At 42.4% G+C, this 25506-nt stretch overlaps 2 protein-coding genes across 5 annotated transcripts in view; both read left to right on the top strand.

Annotated features, from left to right (window-relative positions):
* The window catches only part of LOC136718415 (microtubule-associated serine/threonine-protein kinase 3), a 39085-nt gene extending 29080 nt beyond the window's left edge, over positions 1 to 10005 (top strand). For all 4 annotated transcript variants that reach the window (XM_066696138.1, XM_066696137.1, XM_066696136.1 and 1 more), the window contains 10 exons: positions 150 to 272; positions 640 to 755; positions 1062 to 1237; positions 1354 to 1475; positions 1582 to 1779; positions 1976 to 2202; positions 2438 to 2560; positions 2770 to 2906; positions 3390 to 3574; positions 3890 to 10005. In XM_066696138.1, coding sequence (XP_066552235.1) covers positions 150 to 272; positions 640 to 755; positions 1062 to 1237; positions 1354 to 1475; positions 1582 to 1779; positions 1976 to 2202; positions 2438 to 2560; positions 2770 to 2906; positions 3390 to 3574; positions 3890 to 4977 — 2495 coding nt within the window. In that variant the 3' untranslated portion in view covers positions 4978 to 10005. The remainder of the gene's footprint in view (positions 1 to 149; positions 273 to 639; positions 756 to 1061; positions 1238 to 1353; positions 1476 to 1581; positions 1780 to 1975; positions 2203 to 2437; positions 2561 to 2769; positions 2907 to 3389; positions 3575 to 3889) is intronic.
* Positions 10006 to 16237: 6232 nt separating this feature from the next.
* pik3r2 (phosphoinositide-3-kinase, regulatory subunit 2 (beta)) overlaps positions 16238 to 25506 on the top strand; it is a 35818-nt gene continuing 26549 nt past the window's right edge. The window contains exon 1 of the mRNA XM_066695281.1: positions 16238 to 16458. The gene's annotated coding sequence lies outside the window, so the exon portion shown is untranslated. The remainder of the gene's footprint in view (positions 16459 to 25506) is intronic.

Genomic DNA, 25506 nt, shown 5'->3' with positions numbered 1-25506 from the left:
ATTGTTGGAAGTTTCTCTTGCTTCTCAATTGAAAACTGGTGTTTTCGTCGTCTTCGTCTTTAAATGTTGATCCAGAAGTGTGTGATTTTCTAATGGGATTTTTCATCTCTCTGTCTCTCTCCCTCTCCTTCTTTCTCCCTCGTTCCCAGGCGGAACCAATGAGGTGAAGCAGCACCCTTTCTTCCACGGCCTAGACTGGAATGGCCTTTTGAGGCAGAAGGCAGAGTTCATCCCTCAGCTAGAGGCTGAGGACGATACCAGCTACTTCGACAGTAAGTAGCTCACCCTAGCCCCTCACAAGTCCTAAGGAATGTCAGTCACTAAAAAACACAATTTTCCATTGTCTAAATCATGAGGTCCTAGATAGTCCTTCAGGTTTAATAGATAAGTTCAATGGTCAATGAGTTATAGACTTGGAATACCTGCTCTAAATGAACAATAATCAGCAATAAGTTAAGGCCAAGCTACACCACAACATTGTTGACCAAAGTAAAAGAGTACAGTTGATGCAGGTATATGTATTCATAATTAGCAGGGCTACTTCCAGTGTGTTTTGTTTGATATCTCTGGTGTGACAACTGGTAACACAAGCTACCAGAGTCTACCTGTCTGATTCCCTGCTGTCTTCCTCTCCTCCAGCTCGCTCAGAACGGTACCACCACCTCGCCTCAGACGACGATGACGATGAGACCAACGATGACGAGTCTTCTCTGGAGATCCGCCAGTTCTCTTCCTGGTCCCATCGCTTCAGCAAGGTACCACTGTTTATGCAACACTGTGGCTCTAGGCAGGACAGACATGCTCCGAAGTTCGAGACTTGTTTTTGGTTTTGTTTCGTTTCAGAGGGTCCTTGAATTGTGAAATGACAAATTTAAGCGGAATTAAAATCCATAAGAAATAATGGGAATAGAGTGAAGAATCTGAAACCGTGACGAAACCTCAAGGCTGTTTACCTTTTGTGGCGTTGGGTTGTTTTCCCCTCATAGGCGTGGGGGATCAGTTTATAAAATGATCCTTGAGGGAGGGGAGCCTCAATTAATCAGGCCGTCTGTGTGTTACAGGTCTACAGCAGCACTGAGCATCTGGCCACCCCCTCCAACCTCAGCTTCTCCTCCTCAGAGCGCAGCCACAGCGAGGAGAAGGAGGAGCGCTGGGAGGGCCGGGCTGCCCCCTTTCCAAGTGAGGGACGCAGGGGGGCATGCGGTAGTGACCGGAAACCAGCTGGACACAGGGGAAGGTAAGTGGGCAGTGAAGACGTGTGTGTGTTTGTGATATGTTGGTGAAAAAAGCTTTGATGGAAAAAGATCAGTGTTAGCCTGTTTTTGAGGCCTGTATCCCCTGTCTGTGTTTTAGCCTGAGGCCCAGGGCTTCGTCCAGTTCCTCCCAGCCTGAGCGCAGTGCCAGCCCCCTGGTGATGAGCAGCACCCACAGCCTGGAGACCATGCCCCGCTTTGCCATCTCCACAGAGGATGAGGGTAAGGTGGAAATATTTAAAGAAAATGGCCGCAGATAAGCAGGCGGTGGCCACCTAAGCAACGCCAAACTTGACGCCTTTCTGTTCTGTTATCTATGGATTTGCAGCAGAGGTGGTGGTCTCCAATCTCCACCGCATCCGTCTGCGCAGTAACAGCACGGGCACCAAGCACTCCACCCCAAGGGACACCGGCATGCCCCGCCGCTTCGGGCACCAGCTGGAGACACCTGAAAAGCCCCGAGTGCCGCCGGGCAAGGTCCCCAAATCCGCCTCTGTGTCAGCCCTGTCTCTCATCATCACCACAGGTAACTACCCCACCACAGTCATTAACAAAACTTTCTTGATCTCACCAACCCTCTACAATTTCTTAAAGTGCATAAAAGATGCTCTACAGCAGGGGCACAAAATTCCAGTCTTGAAGCATCACCCTGTACCATCAAGTCTTGGATTTTCCTTCACAGGTTCTTATGCATCTCATGCCTCTCTGTCTTCCTTCTGCAGATGATGGAGTGGGCGGCCCTCTGGCGAGCCCCATCTCTCCCCGCTCGCTCTCCTCCAACCCTTCCTCCCGAGACTCCTCCCCCAGCCGAGACCTCTCCCTCAGCATCAGTAGTCTGCGACCGCCCATCATCATCCACAGCTCGGGGAAGAAGTACGGCTTCACCCTGCGCGCTATCCGGGTCTATATGGGCGACAGCGATGTCTACACAGTGCATCACGTTGTCTGGGTGAGTGTGCTGTTGTGGGTGACTCTGTATAGCCCTGGGCACGTTGGGAGCTTGGCATTATATAAAATGAGGAAATGGACAAGACTTGCATGCCTGAGAGTTGGAGCCCTTTCTCTAACCATGATATGCTTTTGTATATATTCCAGTTTATTCCAAGTGCTCTGCAGAAGTATTGAGGAAAGTGTTCCATGTTGTAGAGGTGATGTGTTGAAGGAGCCCCATTTTGTTTCTCCAGAACGTGGAGGAGAGCAGTCCGGCCCACGAAGCAGGCCTGAGGGCTGGAGACCTCATCACCCATGTGAATGGCGAGTCTGTCCAAGGGCTGGTCCACACAGAGGTGGTTGAACTTCTGCTGAAGGTAAGAATTCAAGCCATAGGGACAGTAGGCCCAACAGCTGCAAGAAACCAAGCATTGTTTTCGTTTTTTTTTGCCGCCAAAATGGTCCGGTTTATCAAAACAAGACTTCCCTTTGCATTTAAGGAATCAGTGGAGATCTGTATTAAGGCAGGCAGACCTGTATAAGAGTATGTCAATGATTTGTTTGTATGTTTTGTCTGTTGGCACAGAGTGGGAATAAGGTGGCTCTGCAGACCACGGCACTGGAGAACACATCAATAAAGATTGGGCCGGCCAGGAAAACGAGCTACAAGGGCAAGATGGCGCGGCGCAGCAAGAAGAGTAGGAAGAGGGAGGGCCAAGACAGGTCAGGCACTGGCACCTATTGTCCAGCTCAACTATAGACTTTGTGTTTGGATGTATAGCTTTAAGCCCCTCCCCCTTTCATGTATGTTCATTAAACACACTCTACAAATTGCAGAACCTGACAGCACACCATATAAAGGTCAACGTACTGTACGTTTTCATTAATTGGTTGTGCTTTTTTTTTTTTTTTTTTTTTTTTTTTTTTTTTTTTTGTGCCAACTGCTCTATGAATGTCTTCACATAACCCTGGGATATTTGTACCCCAATATTTTTGGCAAGCTAAAAAATCTAAAGCAAGCAGGTGAGCCACGCACTCTTTGGATCTCTTTGTTGTGTAACTGAAATGGCTTCATTAGTCCAGTCCAAGTTTGTTGATTTATACTTTGATTGGACTTTTCCAGAACCTAGGGTTGAAGACAGAAATCCTAAGTCGCAAACGGGAGTATTGTTGTTTGAATGTTGTCTGTGTTTTCACCCCTGACAGTCGGCGCCGCACCATCTTGAAGAAACTGTCCAAGCAGTCGACCGTGATGCACGCCAGCCGCAGCTTCTCCTCGGGCCTGCACCACTCGGTCTCTTCCAGCGAGAGCATGCCGGGGTCACCCACCCACAGTCTCTCCCCCGGCCCCTCCACGCCCTGCCGCAGCCCGGCCCCCGACCTGCCCTCTGGTGAGTCGGCAGTGGCCCACTTGAGCCTAGCTTGGGGCATATGAGTTCCTAAAGAGAGGTGAAGGTGTCTAGCTACTTCCCACACTGAGGGATTTCCACTTCAGTGTAGAATAGCTTGTACCCTAGTTGAACTGACCAAGAAACTGAAGAGAAGGGGGAGATGGGAAGGTTAAATCTCCAAAAAGTCCAGAATACACTGAATAAATCTAGTTGTAGTGTTTCGAAGTACTGCTGTTGCCATGGTACTGAAATAGTTTATCCTCACATTGCATTTGCTGGTGTTTGACTCTCCTGTCCCTGGATTCTCGTCCCCAGATGCCAACTCTCCCCAGAGCACTTCACCTTGTTCCAGCTCGCCCAGCTCCCCTGCCACACACATCCGGCCCAGCTCCCTGCACGGTCTGGCCCCCAAGCTGAGCAGCCAGCGCTACACCAAGGTGGGACGCCGCAAGTCCACCAGCAGCATCCCCCCGTCCCCGCTGGCCTGCAACCCTTTGCCGCAGCCCCCTTCGCCCCAGCGCTCACCCTCACCCCTGCCTGGCATCGCCAAGACCCTACACTCCTTCCACGGCAAGACCCTCTCGCCGCCCACCATTGTGCGGCACACGGTGAGGCCCCGCAGCGCCGAGCCACCCCGCTCCCCTCTGCTGAAGAGGGTCCAGTCGGCGGAGAAGCTGTCGGGGGGGTACCACGGGGACAAGAAGTGCAGCTACACCCCTCGGAGGCACACCCTGGAGGTGCCCCACAGCGAGGGTGAGCCCCTGGGGGACTCGGAGAGCGAGGGCAACTTCGTCTACCTGGGTGAGCATGGGCGGCTGGGGTACTCGGGCGGCCAGCGCCTGCGGGACTGGGTAGGCGAGCGGCCGGAGGAGGTGGTGGTGATGAGGAAACTGAACCTGTCAGAGCGCCGGGACTCCTTCAAGAAGCAGGAGGCGGTACAGGAGGTCAGCTTCGACGAACCCGATACGGGGCCCTCCGAAGCCAAGGAGAAACCAGGCCCAGGCCCCTCTTTGGCAGTGTGTAGCCGCCCCCAGTTCAAGGCCTCATGGATTGAGGAGCCGGAGCGGAGCGAAGATCTGCCGGGGAGGAGGTCTAACCTCGTGCCCCAAATCGCCGTGCTGGGCTCCGAGAGCGAGGAGCAGGACGAGCGCTCGGACGACTGGGAGGGCCAGTCAGAAGAGGAGGAGGAGGAGGAGGAGCAGGAAGAGGAGGCAGGCGGCCGACTGGGCAGAGGGGCAGGGGCACGGAAGCTACTGGCAGAGAGCTCTGACGACGCGGTTGAAAGCCAAATGGAGAAGCCACCGACCAGCGGGGGCATCCAGTGGGTGACTACGAGCAAGACGGAGGACAAAGACGAGAGCACACTGGTCTCGGCGCGGCGGAGAGGCAAAATGAAGGATTAAAGCCATTTCGGTCCTTCAGAATATCAGCCATATCTCCCAGGATGCTTTGCTGCAATTCCTGAATAACAGAAGAAGGATCAACCCCCCAAGGAAGCAGAGAAAATCCTTCACCAAAAGAACGTTTTGTACTGAACAGAAAGTGTTCCTTAAGTTTTGTTTTTGCTTTTGTTGGTTTTATTTAAAACATTTTTAGTCCCCTAAAGGAATACTTTGTAGCCTTAGCCTTTTATTTTGTAAATACTTAACAAGACAAAAAGAAGAGAAGAACAAGAAGAAGATAAAGACTGGTGAAGCGAAGACTGTTTTTCCAAATGTATTTATTATTTTTGTAAGCTACAAGGATTTGTAACCGGGCCAAAACCAATGTTAGTCACGTGGCGTTTTAACCAAACACGTGTTTTATTAAGCAACACTGTCTTTTCTTTTAAGCAGTATTTTATATCCAACAAGGAAAGAAAAATAAACCTCCTCCGATTTGCTTTTCTATACAGATATTTTTTAACCCGGAGTAAATCGAATAGTTGACGTGTCACGGTACTAAAAATACTAAAGCTGCCATTGCTGTTTGTACTTTTCTATGGACTGTTAAGTAGCATACAGGAAACTATTTTTGAGCGGAATACCTTGACAGTATAACTTTCTGGAAAGCTTAGTTTTTATCATGGGATACTTCGTACTGGGGGAAGGGGAGATATGTTTTAGTCTAATGTGTAAAGCCTGTGCTATATGCCCACTCGCACTTAAAAAGGAAATGTATAATTTATAGGAGGTAGAATCCTTTTGTGGAAGGTGTAACGAGGCAATACACTTTCTCTCTTTATTTTCCCCATGTTATAATCACATGGGAAAGTTAACGAAGCCTCCTACAACATTCTGTCATAGGTCAATTAGAGACGAGGTGACGAGAATTGTGGGGCATCATTTTGAGATGAGATCACACCCTCCCGGCTACCTAACACAGTTTTTCTACTTTTGTACTCTACGACATGCTTGGCTTGAGATATTACTGGAATAGGACTGGGCACAGCACAAGTGTCCAGCACTCTTGGGCATCTCAGAGTTGGATGTGACCATACACCACTTAGCACGCCTGTGGAGTATTTCTCAATAGCTAGCTAGCAACCGAAACCAGGAAATTGTTACTCAGGCCAAAAATGAACCTTTTGATCGCATAGTTTCCTTGTGTTTGTTTTAGAATAGATCTTAAACCCATGTATAGATCTATAGATTCCCCGCTTAAACGTTCTGGGCATGGCTCACAAGGCACGGGGTGAAATTCCATCGAATTGGTAGTTTAAATCCCATCTCTCGGACCTCACGCAGCCATCAGTAGTATATTTTTAACTAGCTCTCATCAGAAACATTACACCTAATCTGAATCGGAATCCATGTCATTAAAAAGAATACGCCAAACTTGCTCCATGATCAAGCCACATGAATTGGAGCTGGAGGCCTTGTATTGGATTACTTTGTCTGATTTTTCTTTTAACTCAAGGTTCGTGAATCTTACACCACTGACTTAATCCAGAACCTCTGAATCTGTCTGGACCTGTAGTGACAATGATGTGCCTCGTATTCTGCACAAGTGGGATTCGATTATTTCTTTCTCCCGTAAACTGCTTGCTGACGGGGTTTGAAGCAGACTGTATGTGTCGGCACCCAAAAGGGCTCCTATTTTACTGATGGCCTTGTTTTCTTTTTAATTTTTTTAAAACATTTCGGGGGGGAAACTGCACTAAATTCTCCTTTCTTGCCACATGACTTGGTGTAGGAGACGTTTAGCAAAATCCACACAGATGTTACTTCAATTTTGCTTTGAATCACAATCCCCAGTTTGCACTGTTCCTGGTGGGCAGCAGGGGTATGCATTGTAATGGGAACGGCCCATTCTTGTACATTGAAAATGCTTCAATTGAATCCTTTTGCTAACCGCAGCTGTAAAATTATACGAACGCATGCAAATATAAGCTTGCACTGGAATCTCAAGCTGAAGCATGATGTTATACTAGCCAATAAGAGTCTGGTATTGCTGTTGAGGGGGGTGGAGTTGAGGTATATCTGCCAAGATTGACAGATGAGGTTTCATATACCAAGTTTGTGCAAAAGACTGTTGCCTTATAATATACAAAGTTTAGTTTTTTCATAGTATTACTTTGTTTCATGAATACAAACGCCAGAATACAGGGAATACTTTGCTTTTACTCCCAAATTAATTGAACTAATTTAATCCTGTGCATAGACCACCACATTGTCAAAGTTGCCCCAAATGCAACCACTTGGCAAGCATGTTTTTCACTTCCTGTTTGTGTAGCTGACTGGCCTTTGTGATTGGTTCCTTTTGCCGACATCCTGTCCTTGGTAACCATCTAGCGCCTTTTCCATGTGATATGAGTTTTCCGAGGTCCTCATATCCCTTTCCTCTGTTTTTCTATCATTCCCCCCCTTTTTTTGTACTACTACTTCTATGATATGGATTGATGTTTACATTTGAGAAATGCACACACTTACATGGGACGTTAACGTTGCTAAAAAAAACAAAAACAAAAAAATGAGTTACAAAAAAAAAAAAAAAAAGTAAAAAAAAAAAATGACGGGCACAGCCCACGTTTGGTGAAGTCAGTGGAGCTGTGGGCTAACCATGTTTTATGACCTTTTTGTACTGTACATTGTATTTCTGTATGTATATTTTGATATGAGAACTGTTTTATTGCAACTTGATGGACCTTTTGCCATATGCTTCTTGACTTAACTTGATTAATGATGCAGACTTGTTTGCCGTTCAGTGTTTTGTTTCTTTCGGGTGGCGAAGGGGCTCTGCTTTCCCAACGTGAAGGAAGGGGCTATGAGGGATTGGCCTTTGGGGATATCCGAAAGACAGAATACAAATCGGTTTCCCAAATAAAACCGGTTGTTGCTCTCCAGGAAAAGATTGTGCTGCCATTGGCTGAGGCCTAGACCAATGCAAAACCTGGACCTACCCATGGATCCCAAACTATCAAACCTGTGCCCTTTTGCGATTAATTTCATTGTCCGAAGCCACTTTTCAGTGCTTGTAAATGAAAACGTAATAGGTTGCAGGTGTGTAAACAGTGATTTGCTAGTAGGTCAATTCTTCCATTTGCTCTCGGTCTCAGATTAACTGTTTTCTAAGCCTGAAATTAGAAAGCAATCATGGTTTTACACACCCTTATAAAGATCTGCAATGTAGTGCTTCATTTTAGAATCTACTTTAAAGATATGCCATATTACCTACCTAATCTGGAACAATTTCTTAATTTATTGTCTTTGAAAGTCTGCAGCATACGGTGGTGTCTTTTTCTCAAGTCAGTCTGCTGACCTCTTCTTTGACCAAGAGTGTGGACATCGTAGAGTATTGCGCCTGGCAAAAAAAACAAATTGAATCCCTTTAGGCCAATTCCACACCCTGTAACGTCAGAAACCCATGTTTACATTGTTTGGATTGTTTTCTCTCTCTCTATAAAGGAGCATGTGCTTTTCAGAGGAAGTAAAACACTTTTTTTTTTCTTTTCTCTTTGGTTATCTTCTATTTCTATCTGATGAAACTACTCCTTAGGATGTAGCGTACATTACTGTGTGTTTCTTACACTCCGAGCTCTCTGCATCCGAAACACTATACGATACAATGGTCTGATAGAAGTACTATTTTGATGATATGTGTATATATTCTGTTCTTATTTTGTTTGTTTGCTTTTTAAAAAAATACGATTTTTGTTTTGCTCTTTTTTTGATTTAGTTTTGTTTGTTTTAAGTTGTGCTTACGCTGTTCGATGCATGTTGCCTGTTACAAGACATCCTAAGACACGGTTCTTGTTTGTATGTTATATGGGTCAGCGTGTAAAAGGTGGCGTGGATCTAGTGGGGGTCTGGACTGACCCGAAACCCTCCTTCTACCCAACATTAGGCCCCAAAATAGCTATTGCTTTCTCGTTGTCCCACACAACCCTTGTTCCCTTCAGCAGCAAGGTGGATTAACTGAAGATAATACTGAAGTACTGCTTGGACTGCACTCAAGTGCTGAGGTACCTACCTCTGCTATTCAACACGATCCATCTGCATTATAACATTATGTGGACCTGCATTTGGTTTATTCACACACAGCCCCAGCAGAAAGATGCCCTTAGGATGCTTTTTTATAATAATTTTTGGTAGTTAATAGTACCCTGTGTGGTACTTAAGTATAAATGATAGTCGCATATGAGTTAAGTTGGAAATGGACAATTGGAAAGCAAACTGTTGGGGAATATATTTGTTTTAGTTTTATTTGGTTTTATTTAGTTTCTCTGTGTCAAGGATGACTGGAAAAATCTTTAGTCCGGTTTCATTTTTATTTGTTTCCCCCCAGTTTTATTGGATGTTTTATTTCCCCACTTTCACTTTTCTCCTGGCTTGATGGTGGTAAGTTTGTGGTTCTGAGATAAGCCCAGAGATAGTGGCACCACATTGCAAGCTGTGTTTCTCATCCAAATGGTCAAAATACCAAAACATCTCCTGGTCACCTCACAGCCTTTTCTTTTCGTGAACCCATAAAGATAGGATTTCAACAAGAAAAGGTGTACCCTTTAATTAATCTTTCAATTTTAAAATCCATGTCCGGGTCACGCAGCGGTTCTGATTTATCTGGGAGTCGCTGCTGGCTTACGGTTCATCTAATTTTTCTGTTGTTGTTCTTGAGCTGAGAAACACTGACCAGGATCTAAGCCAGGCAAGGAGAGTCTATGTGGTTTATAGAAAATTAAATAACCTCTGGGAGTGTGGGTTCATGCACAAGGGGACTCGTTGTTCAGGAGATTTTTAGAAAAAATGTTTTAAGTTGGTTTTCTTTTTCTTGATTTTCATTTTGGTTTTAATTGGCTAGTCTCCACGTTGCGTCCACAGCCGGCTTTTCTGTGGCCCTGTGGAGATATCAGCAAAGCATTCCTACCCAGACCTTTTTGTTCTGTTGGCGTTCTAACATTTGGTGTCATGTTTTAATAAATTATTTGCAAATGGAGTTTGATATGAAATGCAGCCCGAGTCCTGTCTTTTGTTTTTCTTTCTTTCCTCCTTCTGCACCCCCAAGTCGCGTGGTTTTGTGCAGCACTACACCCGCCAAACCACAAGCGTGCTGTGTTTCCTTAGCCCTTTGCTCTTGTGTGATCAAATCAGATTCCACACAAATTAAAAAACAAAACTGAAAGAAATCCTCAAAGCTTCTGAGATACTTCTTTCTTCACTTAATTTAATTACTATACCAAAACTAGTGTATGTACTTATCTATCAGCTACCATAGAAGTCAAATGTGTTCACGGTAAGTGGCATGACTATATGTTTAAAGACCCCTACCTTCATCATATAGATATAGTGCAATACATGTTTGTGCCACATGAGGGCAGACTCTGAATTCCAAAAACATTTTCCTCACTCAGAATATCCATAATCCGAAGTGGTTGTGCTGCTTGAGAAGAAGGCCTGGGGCAGCCCCTTTCAGGTGATCCTTTTGCCGGGATTTGGTTAACCTGGTTAACCATTAACCTGGATTTGGACATCAACATCTCGATTAACTCCTCATATTGGAGTATCCCTGTGTTTCTGACCACTACAAGGTTTGATGCAGGTAGACTTGTTCTCAAGGTTTTCCCATGGAAATCTTTCACATCATCGTGGTCTTATTTGGTCTCTCCCTGTACAGGATGGTGTGGTAGGCCATAAGATAGGGAACATCTCATAGTGTCCCAACCAGAACTCCAGTCTCCAGATCCTTCAGTTCTGTCCGATACCAGGCGAAAACTCAAAAGTTGTAACTGCCTAGAGAATTAGGAGTATAGGTGGTTGCAGGCAGTTAGAATTATCATAAAAAATCAATGTTGTTGATGATATATAAGTTGATCCATCACAAAAAAGCTTTTTGAAGTTCTCCAGTCAATAAGTGTCTTGCAACACTGCAAAATGCGGCCCCTCATTTGTGCTCTTGCATTCTCGATACTACAGTCTACTTCTGAAAGGCCGCACTGTAAGTGGATTTTGTTTTTGGTTGCCTGTTGTGTGTTTTAACCAGGCACAATACTGGTTGTAAAGGAAAACCTGTATCTCTCTTATGTTTATGTATTAATTTCATATACTGCCGGAGGAAGGGGAGGCGGGGGGGGTGGGGTGGTTATGTGGTCAGCAGAAGAATGCTTTCTCTGGCAGCAAAGTTTGGCTTGAGCCTGATTTTCAATCGTCACGTACATCAGGAGGAAGAATGCGCTCACGTCCAAAGCCCCAGTTCATGACTCTAGTCTTCACATAAAGTTCTGCTTTTTTTTTTTTTTCTTGGCTCCTATTGTCAGATTTCTGTTATCTTAACTCCCTCCTTGCATCCGTAGTGTGCTGAAACCTGTGCTCTATCCCCGGAGAATGTGGCTGTATAGAAACCTCTGCATTCATCTTGGCCAGTGTGTACTTTGTCTTTGGAGATGGACATGTTTGTAGTGTATCTTGCTAAGCACTGTCCTGAATAATGGTTGTGTCTGAAGCTGCACTAACTAGTAATAAATACACATTTTTACAAGCACATGTGGAACCTGAAGGTAGCAGAGGAATTGTGTAGGAGGGAAATAAATCAGTGTTGCACAACATTCTTAAGTCCACATATGCAGATACGCGGTACGCTTGAATATGGGCGCCAGTTTGAAGTGAGACTATAACGGTATGGCGCTCTTGGCAAATTGTACTGTAAGTACAGTATATATAATATAAATACTGACTACATGCTGATTAAAGCTACTTATTAGCTTACTTGTGGAACAGGAGCCAGGACCTAGGTCAGGTATATTAAGAAGCCATCTTAATAATTCAATGGTAATTGTTTTAGAAGTGCATGTGGTGGGACTGTCTTTTGCATCTGTGATTTGCATTCTTGTCCCATGTGGGTCGTGCCTTGGTTAACCCTAACCCTAAAAGCCTAGGCCTTTCTAACAGGGTTGTTTTTGCCCATTTTTACACTTGTGTTTATGATTTTCTACCGTGATCTGTGTAGATTATATGCAGTAGGATTTTGTCCCAGATTTGAGACCAAATACTATGAAGTACGCTCTCTACTTTTATGCCCCACACTCACTTATATGACCATGTGACATTTTCACACTTTTACGTGATCTGTGAATTGGAGCAAAAGGAAGCGGCAACTGGGCAAGGAGGCTTGGAAGGTAAACACAAAAATAAATAAAATCAAGACAGAGAGAGAGTAAAGCCTCCCTCCTTTATCCTCCTGCTGTTCTGCTCAGCATCACCTCCTCAACGTTTTGATATTTATTGCTCTTTAACCGAGCACCCTGGCTTCCTGGCTCTGTTGCCGTAGAAACCAGCCCATTAATCTCAAGTATGAATTCTTGTATAAATAATAATAGATCTTTGAAAGGAAACACCTTTCACCATTTAAAGGCAGGCAAATGCACTCTGTGGGATTACCTGGGAGAAGAGGGGGATTCACTGAACATTCCTGCGCTGTGCTGAACTTATAGAGTGCAGCCTAATTGGATAAGGCACGTTTTAACTGAACAGTGCTCGGTTTCCACTTCTATTTTGAACTGAAACCTGTGTATTTGTAACTGTTATACTTAGGCTTCAGTATGTGCACCATGTTTTATAATTATTGTACTGTATGTTATATATAGAGAGTAGCAACAGTCAAACAGCCTAATTAGTGAAGGCTTATCCAATTAAGAAAGAGCAGATTCTAATACAAATTTGTTACACCTATGAAACTACTTTTGTAAAGTTGTCCTAACCATTTTTTTAGAGTAAGTCCTGGGCCAGACCAAAATCTAAACGTTTCTCCTTCGCTTTTCTGAGATCCTCTAGCGATATCACAAAGTTCCTTGCTCTAGCCTTCCGAAACTCACTCATGAGAAAGAGGTGACAATTGTTGCCTCTTCTGTCTTTTACAGGACTGGATCATCTTTTTCTCCTGTGTTGTCCACTTTCTCACTCCTTCTTTTCTTTCACATTCCTACATCTTCCTTAGAATAAAAAAGCCATGAATTTACATGTGTGGTGTTTGTAACGTTGATTTACGTGTGTCATTTTCTTACCCATTTTGTGTCCACCGTTTTTGTTGTTGTTGTTGGCTAGGTCAGTCTACTTCTCATTATCTGTCATGTCTTTTTCTTTCCTTTCATTCTTTCTTTCTTTGCCCTTTCTTACCAAGCAATGTGAAGTAAAAATTGTCCAATAAGCTGGCACAACCCCCTCCCAACACAGACACACTGCCCCCCTCCCACACACATGTTGTGCCAAATGCAAAACCTTGCTTTGGGCCTCCCAAAGTCTAGTTATGACATTCCAATACTGGTTTACGGACCTTGCATCTCACAATATGCGAATTTCAGAGGCCTGGACCTCAGTTTGGGATCATCTGTGTGTGTATGTGTGTGTGTGTGAGAGAGAGAGAGAGATATGGATGTGTATACCTCACAATAGCTTCTCTAGGTACTGTTTGTTTGACTTTCTTTCCTTTAACACAGGTGTACAAATTCACGTCTGTAAGGCAGGGGGGAGAGTTGATTTTGGAGGTCTCCTTGCCCTAAGCTGAACAAGTAATTTGGTCAGTACTCTTACTATCTTGGCCTTTCCCTCAATTAAATATTTTCTTGCCTTAAATTCCAGCCAATAAATGCTGGACTGAAAAGAGTTCACTTTTGATTAGTAGTTTTTTTTGTTTCTGTTGTTGGAGTTCAATTCATTTGGGATCCTGACACCGTAGAGTGATTTGATTGGATGTGAGAATCGGACAGAGAAGGGACATCACTTTTCTGAGAACCCCCTCTACTTCATTAGCGGGTGTAAACAGGAGCCAAAACTTTTCTTTGTTTTCCAATAAAAGGAAAAAACAGTGGGGGGCAAAAATATGAAACCGGTCCAGGCAGAAAGTATAGTGCTTCTACCTTTGGACACATTTCCTGTTGTACACCTGCTCTGTGCAAAGCCTCGGCCTCATAGTTTCTCTGCGGTCAGCATTTTTTAAACGGCATTTCACAAAACAGAAAAAAAACGCTTACAATTGAACCATTTTAACACTGCCCAGCTGCTTCCCATGCAAGATTTTTATTGCTTTTAGTTTTGGCTCTGCTCAGAGTGGGGATTTTTTTTTTTTTTTTTCTTTTCTTCAAGGAATAAAACTCTTCCACTATGGGAGAAATGTCAATGGGAACTGCCTCCTGACAAAAATGCTGGAATAGGTCCCTTAAACAAATACTAATAATTACTGTGATGTTTTCTCAGCAAACACAACAAAGCAGTACCTTGAAGTGCGCAGGGCAAAGACTTGTAATAACCTGTCATAAAGAGGATATGATGTCAAATTTTTTCCATTTAAAGCGGACTGTTGAGTCGCATCTGGGACCAATATTTTGTTCCACACTTAATCTCTCCCTTCCTTGCCTGGGCTATGAATTGAAGCCTCTATTCACAGCTGGTCACTGGTGTTTGATGCAGTCCACAGCGCCCCCCTGTGGCAGAGGCCATCAATGTATAGCTCAGTAGTTCTCAACCCTGGTCCAAATGAATCCAATCAATCAATCAATCAATCAATCAAAACCTTTATTTATGCAGGGAAGCCCAACTGAGACCGAAATTTAATTTGCAGACTACTAAGTCCGGAAAGAAATAAAACATAAGCTATTAAAAGGAAATGTATAATACACACATGTACATACAACATTAAAACATAGTGTCAAGCATAACAAGAGAGCTGGATATCTAGAACAGACCTAAAATCACTCAAGGGAACCATTAACTTGAAGTAATAATTTTGCTAATTGGAGCTCAGTTGGGGGAAATACAAATTGATTTTACTTTTTGTCAGCTAACTCATTTAAAAAGTCAAATTAAGCACATCATTAGCTAATTTAAGGCCTCCATTTAGTAACTCACAGCTCCGTTTGTAACAAAAACCATCAGGACAGTGAACCCCTAGGAACAGAGCTGAAAAGCAAAGGTCTAACCTAAGACTTTAGCAAGTTATGTTTAATTTTTTCCTTTGGGTTTCAAATTTCCCACAAAGGAAACAATAGCCACTGCAGTAGAACTATACCTCAAATTCCTCAAAATGCATTGCTTGTAGGAACCCCTGCTAAGCCCCCTACCCACCAATAAAAACAAAAAAGTGTTATTCAATATTCATAAAAGTCAACAGTGAGAATCTAAGTTGTGACCTTACAAAAGGGTACTTCGGAATAACGGTATCACAAGTATTTTAAAAATGCCTGCCATCTTCGCTGCAAAGTTTAGGATTACTTTGCCACACCGTTCGAATCCACTGGAGCATTTTCGAGATACTTCTCCGACTGTCTGCACCCTAGTACGACTACCTCCCAGCCTCCTGTAGGAGTTATGATATGGCCTAGTAATGCCAGTGTTGTGCCGACTGGTGACACTGGGAGAAAGTACCCCATTTCAACCAAGGTAGAGTCAAAATACCTTCTGATTTGCTAATATCACTGTCAAAATGTTTCTCAGTCAAAATGTAAACAGACAGCGTTCTGCCCCACTGCTGTAGCAAAGGCACGCAACTAGAAAAGTGTGTCTGTTTTTCCAAAGCAGAATATAAAATCAATGTGGTTATACAATGCAGTGCACTGTCATTACTGTAGATGCCCTTTGCAAAGAGACACAATTACGCCAGTGATTTCATTGGCCTCCTGTTGTGGCATGTACTGCCAGGAGAGTAGTATTGACCTATGACACTATTTGCCCTGAAACATTTTCTAAATGACAATATGCCACACCTGCTTAAAACAATATTTTGCTTTGGTTAAATATGAAAAGTGACCTACAGTCACTTGTAATGTTTTTTGGATTGTTTAATCACTTTTTCCACACGCAGAAGCAATGATAAGTGTACCATAGTAATATATAGTTGTTGCAAAGCCTGGCTGTATTATGGGATTATATACAATGGCAGGATATTATATATAGGTTTGTAATACTGTGATTACAATTCATGTTATGGTTAATGCAGCTCACTTGAAATGTTGTCTAATCTATTATTATTATGTTCTGCCTTGACTTAAAATGTTTCTTATGTGCATGGTTTAATATCGTTATTTAATTTGATGTGGTCACATTAAAGTCATTGTTAAACCAAGCATATCAAATATATAATTCTACCGGCTTTGCACACTTGCGCTATTGAGCATGGCAGGAGTTTCGCCCCGGCCCGGATGTGTTCGGCTCTTTCCGGCCGCGCTCGTGTCTTTCCGTCGCTGTCGTGTCCGCACTTACACGGGATCCTGCCTCCTCCTCGGTGCTGTGCTGGAACATGGCTGTGTAGGGAGCTGGCAGGACTCGCTCGGAGAGACAGAGACGCGGAGACAGCGGAGGGGGAAGGAAGGCCGTGTCCATGTCTGGGAGACGACAGCGCGCAGCACGACGTGAGCGACAATCCGGCGACAGCTCGAGCTTGTCGGTGGCCGCGGGGGCCGCCGGAGCGAGTGTCCGCGGGTGAGTTTCTAAACTTCTCCTGGCGCGTTTCTGCTGGACCGAAACTGAAAAATGGTGGAAGGAAGTGGAGCTACAAGTGTGCAGGATAAACCCGCACCGAGCCCCTCGCAGTCCTGTGCCCGACACCCGCACGCCCGCTGCGTGAAAGCGACACAAACGCCCGGTCGTGCGAGAGAATCCTTCGCAGCTGCAGAGGACATATTAGGTCTGTTTTCCCCTTAAAAGCGCAAAGACGCACGATCGGCTAATCGCCAACTGCGGGGCTGCTGTCCGGGCACATCCACCAGCTGCCCCCCGGTCTGCAACACATTTCCCCCAAAAGAAACGTGTGCAGCTGGTCTGAAGTTGTGTGTTATTAACGTTACGTTGTTGCGACAGACAACCGAGCGGCTGCGACTGGTCCTGCGTCGCGATGGAGGGTGTCGCGGCTCTTCGGTTACTTTTTTAAGTTGGATTGTGGCTCCTGCTGGAGTTAAAAGCGGGGGAAAGTAGGCTCTTTGGAAGTTGTGCTTTATTGACAGGCAAGGTTTTTGTTCTAGACATTTTCCCCTTTCGGTTAGTTAAGTCTATTAATTATTGGCATGTTGGGTTGCATCCAAAACTTGCCGTATCTTGTCCCAAATGGGACCTGGCCTGGTGCCCGGGCACAGAGTCTGAACGCTCCCTGGAGCTCGGATACGTGTAGATCATATATGTACATTAAGAGAGTGCTCCAGAGAAATCTTTGTTAATAATTTAATTTTACAGTGCACTGATTACGTGTTGACCCATTCGGTTATTGTCTGTCTGTGTTTCGATTGTTAAAATGATGTATATTTTACTAATTGCGTATTGCTGTCACATCACATATATTAAAAAAAAAAAAAATGTGTCCAGTGAAAACAAGTGTGTGTTTAAAGTAATAAATACACACATTGTAGTGATTTAAAAATAGTTATCCGCGTATCCTAGTTTAATCATGAATGATTATAAATAAATAAATAAATCATTATATTATTCCCTATCTTGTAATTAGCTTTGCAGCATGTTAGCACTGGTGTGATGCACACAGTGTCTAATTAGAATATAATTACGTAATTACAAAAAACTACACCTTTACTTCTAATGTAGAACACAGATGCAACTAATAATAATTATTAGACATGGTAGTCATAATACTACCATTAATCAAATATTAAAAATGATGGTGATGACGAATATTAGTATTAGTAGCATGGGGATATGTTTTAAGATAATCTTATTTTCTGATGCTGACATAATTCAGTGTTTTAAGTTTGCTAAATGCAAGTTGGACGTTATATCATTATTAGGAAGGAGGCAAAATAAAAGCCAGATATTGCCCTGGAGGCGGTGTATTATTTTATTTCTGTATGTCAAACAAAATACTTTGAAGGGATGGTAACGGAATACACAGTCCAGATAAAATTTCCAACTCATAATATTGAATTATTCTGAATTAAGAATACCCTTTTATAAAATCTAACATTTAGCTTTATTATAGTGTGTAATTACCCCTAGTCAGGAGGCTGCAGAGTTCTGTAAGAACTGATTGAGACCAGGGACACTAAAATATCTGGGTCAAACTACTAGCTAATAGGCTGCGGACAATCGGCTGGTTCTCTTCAACTAGGAAGCTGAAGGCAAGTGTAGGAGCAGAGTATTGGAAGTTACAGTGGCTCCAAGGAAGGAGATAAGATATGATTTTGTATCCCAAATTCCCTGGAACACATATTTTGCATTATGGAGTATAGAGAATGATCCACAAAAATAGAAAAAATGGTAGCTATACAAAAAGTCAGACAAAACTTTACGTTGCTAACCAGCAGTCAACTTATTATAAATTTCATATTCACATAAATTGCATGCAGAGAACGAAACTGTTCAGATTGGCTATAAGGGCTGTGGACAAGTGTCAGAGGTAACCATTTTTGAACTGTTCAACTCTTAAAAAGAGTCGTTTCCGAGAAAGCACAGAATGCCCACAGTCAAACTCGGAAGGTTTAACATGTTTGGGGTTGTTTTTCTGGTAAGAAAATTAAGCTGCATTTCTAAAGGAACAGTATCATTCATTTGTGTGTGTGTGTATGTCTTAAGCCATTTCTTTAGAAAGACAACTTTAAGAGAAAAAGATGAACCCAACAATCTTAAATATCCTTGGGACTAAATGGGGCGAAAACAGACGGGCCATACACTGCTTGAGTTGTGTGACAAAATGCTTACAGTCAGAGCAGCTGTGACTGCTATCAAGCGGTAGGGGTGAGATTTCGATGGATTATACATTTCCAAAGTTTATTTGGCGTCTTCCTGTTTGAGTTGTAAGATATCCAAGTGACCCCTTAATATTGACTGTTTTTCATATACATGTACAATAAATAATGTACACAGACACACATGTATGTTTATAGAACCAGTGTTAGCCCACCTCCTGTCCCTGATAGGGGCATCTGCACAGAGACCTCCTTTATTTCAACCAATGAACATCACTGCTGTCACATGCAATCCATTGCATGTTCCCGGACAGTAAAATCCTGTGACAGAAATGCTAAATAGTGGCATCTTTAGCCTGAAGACAGTGAATGAGATTATGCTGGGGGGATGGAAGAAAATAAAAAGTTATATCTATTGTTATCTTAATTCACACTTTCTTCTTTTAGCCTTCATACTTCTTTATATTATATGTGGTCATCTTTATTAAAGAATACATAAACAATATATAAGTACTTATATGTGCTTGCTAATTTGAAAAAAAAAAAAAAAATTAAACTAGATTTGGATTACACACAGGTAGTTGTAAGAGATCTGCAAAATGTGGATGGGCAGGATGCGTGGTGAAAAGACATCCTGCGAGAGCTTATATTGTACTATATTATTGTTCTCATTATTATAATTATAATTCTTGGTGAATATGTGCACTCGGAGATCTAAGTAACTGAAGTGTGAAGAAGGTGGAGTTGTGGGGTCAGAAACTCGATCACTGCCTAGATACATTTTCTAATATTAGAACATTTCTTTGATTTGTTCAAGCTTCTCTGGTGATTTTGTAGCACATGTCAGCTGGCCACCCAATAGGAGTCTAGGAGACAGTTTAGTATCCCCTCTGTCTGGCAACAGTGAGTTTCTCCTTTTTATTTTTTTTTATTTTGTGTGTGTGTGTGTGTGTGTGTGTGTCTGGTTGTTCCTATGAACTGCTTTTATAAAAAAATAAAAAATGAAAATATTGAGAGGAGAGAGGGGGAAAAAAGAAAAGCAAAAAAAAAAAAAAGCACGATCCTCAGCAACTCTTTACCGGACTGTTAGAATTTATTATTTTATTATGTTTTTTTTTTTTTTAATTTATTTTAATTGCCTCAGATGAATAAAAAAAAAAAAAAAAAAAGAGAGAGCAGGAGAAAGCTGCTTTTCAGATGGAAATGGACGAGAACACAACACAGGAGCTGTGGCGTCTGCTGTAATGTGGTGAATTGAAATAAATAAAGCCAGCAAGCAAGCAAGAAAGAAAGAAAGAAAAAGGATTTTTTTGGGGATGGGTGGCGTGAGGGTGCTGTTCTGTGGTTGGGCATGTCGGTGCCACGTGCTTGCGTTGGCACCTTTGCACACGGAGACTGTCAAATTGCGTGCCTGCTGTGCCAGTCGAGTGGCCGGTCTGCCCAGAGGTGGTGAGTGTTTGCTTCAGAGCTGCATTATTTCAGTGTTATCGGTGTGATTGTTTTCTGAAGAGGTGGACTTTAATTTCTTTCTTTGGTGTACGTGTTAGTCGAGGGGTAAGGGGAAAGGGGTTGTGATTTTGATTGCAGCAAATCGGGTTGTTTTCTGACGGTTGGGAGTGGGAGGATGGATGGACGGATGGGGGGAGGGGGCAGCTCTTAAATCCAGGGTTCACTTCCTAAAGATCTACCAAAGATAAGGGCAATGAATAACACCCCAAAGTGATGGAGTTGCAGGGGATGGTGTTTGAGCACCTTCCTCAAGGTTAAACTGAATTTTTGGTATCGGTGACGTTGGAAGATGACTCCTTTGCCCGCTTTCATGAATTTCTAACCCCCCCGTTTTCCTTCTCTCCCCTCCCCTCCGCAAGGTTTTTTTCCAGCATCACTCTGTGACGAACGTAGCCTCATTGTATAAATCCAGAGAAGGGCGACTCACTTGGTTGTCCTCCGGTACAAAAAGAGCCCAAAAAGCCGTGACACAATTGGATTCACAATCATCTTCGTCACTTTTTGCATTTTAATTATTTTTTTATCCCCCTCTCCTGCCTATGACGTTTATAGAAAAACTTTTCTGGGTCAAACCGTTCAAAGTTGGTCTTCCCCACAAAGCACCAAAGAGCAACACCTTCCCGGGAAGGTGGCACCCCTCTCACTCAGGGCAAAAGATTCAGATATAGACCAGGGTGAGTGCAGTCGATTCCTTATAGCACCTGGAGTGTAAATGTTCTTGGAAGACAGACAGGTAGCAAAAGCAGGGCTGCTCAACTGTGCCTCGGTGCTGTTTCTGAATTAATCAGTGTGAACTCTAAATGGATTGATTTGCGAGTCTGGACTAGGATGGCTCGTATTGGGTTTTGAATCTGGGAGTCAATGATTAACTAGGACACAGAGTGTAGTGGCTTTTAATAATCAGCAAGAGGACAGTAGCAGAGCAGCAATATATTACTAAGCTAAATGGCTTAAATGGTTGTTTATTTTTACATTTGCATCTTCGTCTTTTGCACGTTTGTCATTTTAATGACTGTGAATGAACACGGACAGGTTTACAGATTGTGTGCAAAGTTGTTTGATGTAAGGGCTGTCGCAGATAAAGAACCGGGCTCACCGTTTAGCTGCTGTGAAAGTGCAGTCACTGTTCTTGTAGTTACATAATACTTCGCATTGCGTTCACATACGCTTTTGAAGCATTGCCGCTTCTGGGAAAAAATAAATAAGTGATTTGGTATACCTTGGCTATCACTAATGATATGTGCTATTAATAATGAAGAAGGTCCTCAGTAGAAGGACATTTGAACCTCATCATATATTTTATGAAAGTAGGCATGGCTTCTAAAGAAAGATATTAATCGGAATTCGAACGCTTTTGAGGAAATGGTATTTACAAACCAACAATCTGAAATATGGTCTGTTTTTGTTAGGCTGCAAGGAAATACGAGTTGTTTTATTGTGGCGAGAGTCTTTCTTGATCTCAGTGTGATCTTCCCAGTACTGGCATGTGGCTGTGGCCATGAACTGCTCAACAACAATGGAGTTATAGTCACAAAGCTTGAGGGTGGTTATTTTAAGTCTGTTTTCATTCGATTTAAATAAGAATTTCTTTAAACTCTTTGACCTCTTTATTTTTTTATTTTGGTTTTGTTTTCAATTTTAAATGGAAGTTCAGAACAATTTCAAGGAAACAGCAAATGTTTTTATACAAAAAGAAGACTGTTAAGCTGAATTTAGTCACTAGCTAATGACATTGTAAAATATCAGAACTGAATTAAATGGATACACATGCTAGAAGCTTGTAATATCTGCATGGAAGGAGTGCTGTTGATCTTTTTACTGACGGTGTGGAATCTTTAAAGAAAGTCCGTCATTTGCTTAGTACTAACTGGTCATTCATAATTATAGGGCCGGGGTTGTCCGCAGTCATGGAATTTTTGAGTCGCACTATCCGCACCAAAAAAAACAACCAAATTTCTTATTTGAAAGAGAAAAGGTTGTAGAATTGCCTATTTGAAGCTCTGTCTTTGATAATTTAAAACCATTATAAATCAGAGTGTCCATATATTCTATAAATTGTCCCTCCGTTGGTGGCTGTGAAAACATCAACGTACAATACAAACTGAGGAAACTGTAACTTACGCCAGTCCCTTGAAGGATAAGGAGTTTAGTTTTGGGTTTTCTGACAAATGATTTTAGCGTTTTCAGTATTTACCACTTCACACATCATGAGACTCCATTTGTACTTTCTTGAAAACCAGTTGTGGCTTGTGGATATTTTGTATTTATTCCTTTGAATCCAAACTAATTATATTATGATGTGGTTCCATGGCTAATCTGGATGTTTTGTAAAATGGGATAAAATGGAACAAACATTCTTTTACAAATTAAGCTTGATGAATATCACTTGTGGAAATAGGGCCACGAAAAAAAAAAGTTGGATATTATAATCTTGTCTGAAAAACTGGAAATTTCCGAACCTGTAAATGCAATGGTTCTAAAATGCAGAGTTTAGGCTTCTGGAAAACAGATAATGACTGTAAAAAAATTTGTTGTTAAAGGTTAGTATAGTGAAATGTAACCGATCACTGTAAAAAGACATTCAACTTTACAAAATGTCCATGCACACTTTTTGTCAAATACAATTATTGACCACTGTGTCAAGAAAGTGGAAATTGTGACAGTTGAGAGAAAAGGCAATTTTTTAGGTTGCATCTTAAAAAAAACATTCTTTCTTTTTTCTTCCCTTTCAGTTCTAAAACTTAAATGCTCATACCTATGGACCCTAGAGTTTTTTTGTTTTTTTAAACCACTAGTTAGAGAGGTTAAAAAGGGGAATGTTTCATTTGGCCCCACTGAAAGGTATACTTGAATGCATTTGATTGGATGGTGGCAGAATAAGGATTTGAGGGAATCCATCTGATTGGGCAGTGTTGCTGGGCGGCTGTTTATCTGCCGCTGAGGAGACGATTTGCTTTTGATTGGAGAGTATTAGACAGAATGAACTTGCTGGCACTTGGCTGAGTCTCAGCTGCTGTGGTTTAACTCAAGCATCTTCTTATACACCCCCTGTAATTTATTTTTGAATGAGGGAGGCAGTTTTTTCGGCTGTTGTAAACTGGCTATGACCTCTGTGCACTAAACCAGAGAGTTGTGTGAGTGTACTCTCTCCTGATTCCAATTCCCCACCCCCACCCCCTTCTCCTCCCTTCATTATAAAGCTATCCGGTGAAAGCCAGTTCAATAATGGAGCCAGCATTTGTGACTGTGAAGCATAGGATTCCGTTTAGAGAGGATAAGCGACTGGTTCTAATTTTATATCCTGCCAAAGTTTCCCCCCACTTGCAAAATGATCGAAATCAGCTGAGCCCCAGCCAACACATTGGGGTTTTCTCAAAATACTGTACTCTTTGGATATTTAAGTAAAATTAGACGACCGCTGTACAGTAAATGTCAGGGTTAAGCAGAGTCCTTTGGCTTTGTTTTTCATTGCAAGTGCATGCTGGATTTATTTATTGGGATATACTATCGCCACTTTTAAAATCGGACACCGAAATCTAAAAAGGCAAAGAGTCAAATTATTCCTCATTGATGGAAATCTCAATATTTAGTTCCCTCCCTCCTAAACTGATTTTATTCATCCTGTACAAATACTTGGTTAACATACTGTCAGGGTACAACTTTTATAGTTATATGGAATGGTGCTTTTCGTATGTCGAATGTATCCACTTAATTAGTTGTTGTTAACCAATCACATGCTAATGATCCATGCTTTCTGTGTCTTTCACCCAGCCAATTACAGCACAGGAACATTTTGAGAAGGAATACAGACTTCTCAATGTCAGTCAATCAAGCTTCAGTATCTGAATGACGTGTGCATGACCTGCCTACTGACACTCTCTAAATGCTGGGTTTTTGGATTGTCTTCTCAGAGTGTCACCATCTTTTACATCTGTTACCAAAGTGGTGCAGGGCCTTTGCACTTGGGGAGCTTGTGGGCGAGCAAGAAAAATGGCGCAAAATAAACATTTTTGATGAAGGTGTTTCGGCACATGCAATGTGATGCGTGTGTCCGTTTAACGTATATCACGGATTCCACAGATTATATGAGCTGCTTACTTAAGCTTTTTTTTTTTCCTCAGTTGAAAGTCAGACACAAAGGACTCTTTGTCAATATCCATATGATGAAGATCAATGAAAACAACCCTTCCACCATGACTTATTGAATCATACTCCTTAATGTTTAAGAATTGGATTTGGATAAACAAAATTGTATTAAAGAGACGGCTATACAAATTTTCACGGTTTCGTAATTCATATCTAAGCCTTTGGCAAATGGATATGTGTCGGTTTGCTTTTCAATTGAGAAATGACCGGGTAGGATTTATTTTGAGCTGGAAAAAATGTAAACTCGCTGTGGCAGAGAAATTAGTATCTAAATGTTCAATCTCATGGCCTAATGGAGATTGTCATTGCTCATCAAGCAGAAGCTGGTTCCTCCCCATAACAGGGGCCAACTTTGAGCTCTCATAAAGAGAAACACTGCTGGCTGCTTTGAACCCGTCTTATTAGGGGCCAAAACGCCAACTTGCTTGCACACAATTTATTTTACTTACTGTACTATGCATGTTAGTTCTATTACATGCAGATGCAAGAAATAAAATAAATTTGCGTAGACTTTCACCATTTCATTTTAAAACTCACGGCACTCTCTACTATGCCAGCACAGACTTGAACGTAAAACTCCCCTCTCACACTGAGCTTCTGTGCTTTCACTGTGTCGCCTACAATGAGGAATTATATTACTATCCTGTGTCTCTTTTATACTTTACCGATCTTTATCTATGTTCACTCCAGGATGGTTTCCAAAGTATCTTTACTATCCCGTCTTTGTTTCTTGAGCTTTTATTACCAGCCCCCTTTACAATCCAAATCCTCAATCTATTCACGAGGGGAGCTTTATGTACTTATGTTAAAGTTTCAGTTGGCACGGTTACACGGTGCCGTGAGATGTAGAAAGTTTTGCAATTATGTAATTAAGGAAGCTGGAATGATGTAAGCTGATACTTTGCAGTTTTAACACTGCGTGCCAAGTGTTATGCAGAAATTAGTAATCCCACTAGTATTTTTGGCTGAGCTTGCAGCTAATTACAGTGTGCACGGTACATATTTGATTGCAATGCAAATGGCCTATTCCTGAGGAATATGAAGTTGCAGCCATGGTTTTAACCCTTCTCATTTCCCACTGGACTGATATCACGGACATTATTCCTTATGTGTACATTGTGTGGTTCACAGTGCAAGTAATACCTTTTTCAGGTTTAAAGCCTGGGTCATCAGATCGAACCAAAAC

Source organism: Amia ocellicauda, chromosome 22 (assembly GCF_036373705.1).
Source record: "Amia ocellicauda isolate fAmiCal2 chromosome 22, fAmiCal2.hap1, whole genome shotgun sequence".
NCBI classification, from domain to species: domain Eukaryota; kingdom Metazoa; phylum Chordata; class Actinopteri; order Amiiformes; family Amiidae; genus Amia; species Amia ocellicauda.
This window is presented reverse-complemented; position numbering and strand designations above follow the sequence as displayed.